Source organism: Solanum lycopersicum, chromosome 10 (genome assembly GCF_036512215.1).
Source record: "Solanum lycopersicum chromosome 10, SLM_r2.1".
In the NCBI taxonomy this organism is placed as follows: domain Eukaryota; kingdom Viridiplantae; phylum Streptophyta; class Magnoliopsida; order Solanales; family Solanaceae; genus Solanum; species Solanum lycopersicum.
Window position 1 is genome coordinate 38,462,060 of NC_090809.1, and position 5,957 is coordinate 38,468,016.

At 33.5% G+C, this 5,957-nt stretch overlaps 1 protein-coding gene across 2 annotated transcripts; it reads right to left on the reverse strand.

Moving 5' to 3' along the window:
- Nucleotides 1-463: 463 nt before the first annotated feature.
- On the reverse strand, nt 464-4,266 carry ST1 (sulfate transporter 1). 2 transcript variants are annotated; one of them, XM_010329086.4, is made up of 14 exons: nt 4,186-4,266; nt 3,567-3,919; nt 3,421-3,469; nt 2,994-3,201; nt 2,748-2,922; nt 2,593-2,658; nt 2,393-2,506; nt 2,183-2,299; nt 1,979-2,105; nt 1,607-1,893; nt 1,326-1,516; nt 1,160-1,245; nt 1,008-1,084; nt 464-926 (listed from the first exon to the last, which is right to left on the reverse strand). In XM_010329086.4, exons 2-14 carry the CDS (start codon nt 3,903-3,905, stop codon nt 789-791), a joined length of 1,974 nt encoding a protein of 657 aa, XP_010327388.1. In that variant the 5' UTR covers nt 3,906-3,919; nt 4,186-4,266; the 3' UTR covers nt 464-788. The 2 variants fall into 2 exon arrangements, with proteins under 2 accessions (XP_010327388.1, NP_001234565.2); NM_001247636.3 differs by having other exon boundaries at nt 494-926; nt 3,567-3,916; nt 4,186-4,222.
- Between the last annotated feature and the right edge of the window lie 1,691 nt (nt 4,267-5,957).

Genomic DNA, 5,957 nt, shown 5'->3' on the forward strand with positions numbered 1-5,957 from the left:
ATTATATTCTACCCATATTATTATACCTCATTCTATCCATTGATTATATGGAAAACTTCTTCACCTATAAATAGTGGTATTTCTTCCTTTGTGAAGAGTTGTAAGAAAGCTGAGAAGTGTGAAAAAATATAGTAGTGTATAGTAGTGAAAGAGAAAGTTGAGACAATGACAATATTCTAAGTCATCAACTATATTCACTATATAAAAGAGTATATATGTTTAAGGAATGTGTTGTTTTTGTGGAACTTAGAACTCTTCAACTAATCCGTAGTTGTTTGAATTGTATGATGTTGTTGGTCTATTGTATCCTGGAGGGGTCAAGTAAAGAGTAATATTGTTGGATCGATGCAGATTATGTCGCAATGGGCTTGAATCTCTTTAAAGAGAGCAAGATTATAAAACATTTCTTATAATACACCTACGATAACTTGAAGTTAAACTTTTTTTTAGGTTGCATGAGAGATTATTGAAACACACGAAAATGTATGATGGATTTCTCAAGCTTGTAACACATTTATGATAATAAACCAAAGATACAAGGTAAATTAGTCTAGCATCACCAGAGGATACATGGAGTTGAAAAGAAAGAAAGATACATATGTGAGAAATGGGGGGAAAACCAAAATAAATAAATAAAGGCTAAACAATGCCTAAACCAAAAGGAGATTTACAAATTTCCCTTCAACCATCATATAGAGAGCATGAACTTTTTCAGTTAAACAATTTGTTTTGATATGCTTTTCACTCAAAACGAAGACAGGTTAATATAATGTGTTTTGTGAATATATTCAAGGCTCCATTTTTGGAGCAAATGTCATAACAGCATCTGCCACAGTGAGGAAAATCTTGTCTTCACCAATCATATCGGCAAAACCAGATGCATGAAGCTTGTCGATCACCATTGTCCCCGGATTTGCCAGAACAAGCTGTAGACACATTAAAAGTTTAATGGTAAATATACATGAGCCATGTTTATACTTAGAAAATACTTGTATACATTAGCTTACCTCGACATTTCTTTTCTGGAGTGACTTGTATAGATCTTCTAATGAGTGAATTCCACTAGTATCGATATCAGTAACAGCTGCACAAAAAGCAAGTTACTCAATTGAAATCTCAGGGAAAATATATTAAGAAAGATGGAGAGTCAGTTCCTTACGTGACATCTCAACTATCAAGTACTGGATCTTTTGTTGATTAGTTTCTTTCAGCATTTCATCTTCATCAGTTAGCCATCTTAGTATCCTGCAAAACAATGACATGAATTTAGGTCAGGGGTTTTAAGAAAGTACGATATCTTTAAGGTAATGAAGTGGTAGTAGTACCTATCCCTCATGTAATTGGAGTTTGAAAAGTAGATAGCAGAATCAACTCTCACAATAAGAACACCAGGGACCTTTGTTGATTCAGGATATTGCTGCATATTTCTGTAAACTCGTGTCCTAGGGACCTTGCCAAGCACCACAATCCGAGGCCTTGTGACTTGGAGGAGGATTTTGGCAAATGATATAGCAACCTGTATCAAATCATAATCTTGAAGTTCCTTACTTTTGATGTACGTAATCGCAACCAATCAAAGAAATTAAAAATTGTTCAGGTTCTTTACCGCGATCAAGAGGCCTATCTCAACAGACTGGAAAACAACCCCTAAGAAGGCTCCCATGCAAGCAACAAAATCAAACTTATCAATCTTATACAGAAGAGTCATTGCATCGATATCTATCAACCCGATAACTGCAGATATGATGATGGAAGCCAGTATAGCATTTGGTGTGTATTTGAACAATGGTGTGATCAGTTCTAAAGTTAGCAACACAACACAAGACATGACAATATTTGAGACTGCCGTTTGACATCCAGCCATATAGTTGACTGCTGAACGAGAAAAGGAGCCTGCACACAATTCAATCAACTTACTGAGAAAAATCCACCATCAATTTAGTACTAAGAATAAGTGTAGGATTGTTTTTTGACATACCAGTAGCCACATAACAGGATGTCATTGACCCAACTATATTCATTGTTCCTAAAGCAACCATTTCTTTGTTTCCATCCAAACTGTAATCCTTCATTGCTGCAAATGTTCTTCCAATTGCTACAGCCTCCTATAATTTCAACAAGTTTGTTATAAGCTTTTCTCCTCAAAAGAACGATTGTCGGAGAAATGATGAGTTTAACTTACCGTTAGTGCTATCAAACCAGCAATTACACCAATTCTGAATCCTTTAGTTAAATATTCACCACTGAAATAAATCTCGTTCACTGATGGAGGATTGATCCCTTGATCGATGTGTCTTACCTTTGATGGTTACAATAAGATCAAATGTAAGGGAAAAAAAATCATATCCTAACATGAGAATCATAGAGTAAATTTTCTATATCAAAAACTCACAATTTGGACATCATGTTTTTCAGCATGGAAGATAAACACAAAGAATGTCGAGAGGATAACAGATATCAATGGAGCAATTGCAGGCACCCAAAAGTATTTCTTGTTCTTCTTTCCCTGTTCAACAATAATTGGCAAATCAAAACAACATAACCCTGATGGTTGTGCTGAAAGAGCATCAAGAAATTTGTTTAGATTCTTACGATGAACTTGGCGACTAGAAGGAAAGCCAAGAAAGATAGTCCTATCACAATAGTCTGCCAGTTCCACTGGGGAATTCAAACATAAAGATAGTTAGTTAGGTTAGCTCTATTAAAAGAAAATGAAAAAGGAACAGATAGAATTTGTGTTAAATTACCCCATGATGTGCTGCAGCAAAAACTGATTTCATAACCGAAACAATATCAGTTTTCTTAGTGAATTTCTTTATGCCAAGCAGACCCTTAAGTTGTTGAAGGCTGATAGTAATGGCTGCTCCGCCCATGAACCCAACAATCGCAGCATGAGATAGAAAGTCAATCAAGAAGCCCAACCTAAAAAGAAAAGCAAGTCAGCATGGATTCAAAGAGTAGTAATTATTCGATATTTAGGAAGAGGAAATAACCTGAAAAATCCAAGAACAAACTGTGTAACGCCTGCGAAAAATGTAGCAGTAAAAGCAAGACGCTGATACTCGTGTTTTTGCTTAACAGGATCAAGTTCTTGCTGAAGCATACTTCCAAGCAACAGAGACACCACGGCCACTGGCCCTATCGCAATATCTCTTGAACTTCCCATGAATGCATAAACCAACGGTGGCACAAAGCTACTGTCTGTAATTAAAAAAGAAGAAAAAGTTTATGTCTTTCACCTAAACAAGTGTGTGCCGTCAATAAAGTAGGTGAATATCATCAGTTATTGTCGAGGGTTCAAATTCTAGTGGAGATAGAAAATACTACTAGATAATTTCTTACAATCGACCTAATATACACACATGTAGCAGAACAGTATAACGTGTCTGCAATATATTTGGGATCACGGAATGAACTTACATAGCCCAAATTGAGCATCCAAGTTGGCAAGTTTAGCATAGCCTATGTCCTGCAAGGACAAGTTCAAAGACAAACCTACACTAGTTAACATAAGAGTGAAATAGAAAAGGCTCAAAATGATGATATTTTTGTAGTATATTAATTACCTGTGGAATACAGAGAGTGGCTATAGTAAGTCCAGCAATAAGATCACCTTTAAACTTAGAGAAATTATAAGACCTTCCCCACTCAAGAATAGGGAAAACAGCTTGAATACCAAGAAGCAATTTCTTTGACTTAGATTGATCCTTAAAATTACGCAACGGATCATCATGGAAGAAAGTTTCTTTCACAGTCTCAGTGATCTCCTTGAGTAAGTTTGTTTTCGGAGGAACGCCTACTTTGTGAACATATGGCAATCCATTCTCCGAATACCTCCGTGAGGAAGCCACTCTTGATATGTCCGTTGCCATATTTTCAGGATTGTCATTCACACGATGACTCATTCTTAATTAACCTGCTACAAGACGAACATTACAATAACATCAATGTCCATACAAGAGAAAGGACAAACAACTAAAAACACAATTCTACTATAGGCCTAACTCACACCCCAAAAGCTAGATCAAAGGGAGGAGGATTGTCCAAGCCTTATAAAGAGTTCACCCATCTCATTAACCACTGATATGAGACTTTTGTCATTCTTTAACACTATTCATGTACAAATACTAAATTTATCGTCATTATAAAATTCAAAACTCATAAAATTTATGTAGGAGAGCTTACCTACGAAAGATTGATTAAATTGTTGCAAGAAGAGATAGTTACAAAAAGGGAAAAGGGAGTGTTACTTATATAGGTATATAGAGTTACCAAAAGTCAACTGTTGTATGTGATGCAACACAATCATACATACCAAATGTTGATATAATGAATATAGATCGAATTAATACTGAATACATAATGCCTAAAAGAGGGTTGACCATACAATATAATACACAATGATTGTTGGATAATGTAGAATATAAGCTTAAGCTTGAGCTTAAGTAATTAAGAGATGTGTTATACATTAATATGTCATTTGACTTGGTTTTTGCTTACATGTGTACCCTTTAACTTTAGATGTGTACAAATAGACACTTAGACTTGTATAAAACTTTTCAAGTCGACACATGCGTCCTATGTGACATCCTATGTGGCAATTCACATCATTATATGACATCCTGTATGTAATATGTCAAATAAGACACATGTGTCAACTTGTTCAATTTTATATTAATTTATGTATCTAGTTGTGTACATATAACATTAGAGGGTGTAGATGCATACTGAAGCTAAATTAAAGGGCATATTTATGTGTTATAACTTCAAGAGATAGTAATAATTTGCCTCAAATATTCAAGTTTAATGGTATATAATACTCTATAATTATTTCTTTCAAGTTTGATTTATTCCCTTCTTTTATGATTAGTTCAAAGTCTTCTCTGGCTTGCGATTAGTGGATTAGATAAAACTATGATAGGTCGACAACTTCTATTTGCAATTAGATAACTTTTATATAATGGATATTTGGGAATTAAGGTTGATAATTGGATGGATTGAATAGTTATCTCACTCATATAAATATAGGTAAAAATTATTCTATCAAATATGAATTGGATAAGATGATTCTATCCATTTTCACCTTTCATTATTTTATTATGTTCTTCTCTTCTTTCTTCTTCATTTTTTTGGGTAAAATATATTTTAAAAGTATATTTATAATTATATTATCATAAGTGTAAAATTAGATCTATGCACTCAAATTGATCAAATACACTAGCTGAAATAAAATGTAAAAAAAAAATATATTTTCGTGATGCTTCATAAATGAAAAAAAAACACAATATAATATAAACTCACGAAAAAATATGTTGATCACCCTTTATTAGATTCAATTTTAGACTTGGCTAGGGGGTCACAGGTCTAGCGGTGAGAGTAGTCACTTACATTCAGAAATGCATGGGTTAATATAGTACAATAGACCTATGTGATCTAGCCATTCTATGAATCATGCGCATAGTGCCTACTAAAAAAAGAGATCTAAACAGACTTCATTTCATAATTCAAAATAAACTTGATTGAAAAATCAAACCAACTTCGGAGGAAGATTATTTTTTAAGTTTTTAGACCTTGAAAGTTTTTTTTTAAAAATTATTATTTTCTTTTAAAAAAATAACTTTCTATGATCGCATTTTCTAGTTTTTTTGCATTAAAAATCAACCTCCAAAGATTAGTTTGCATTTTTCAACTTTTTGCACTAAACAGATTGATTTCTGGGTCCCTTTTTAATTTTTGTAATGAAATTCCGACCTTGTGAAGTCAGTCTTTTGTGACCTCTTTTGAGGTTGGTTTTTACGGTCAGTTTAACACTCTCTTTTTCACATTAGCATCAGCTTAGTTCATCGATCTGCTCGTTTTTCATATAAAAGAATTTCAACACAAAAAAAAATATAACAAAAACAAAATTAGTATCATAATTAAATTTACCAAAAAAATAGTAATATTTAAGAGGAAGT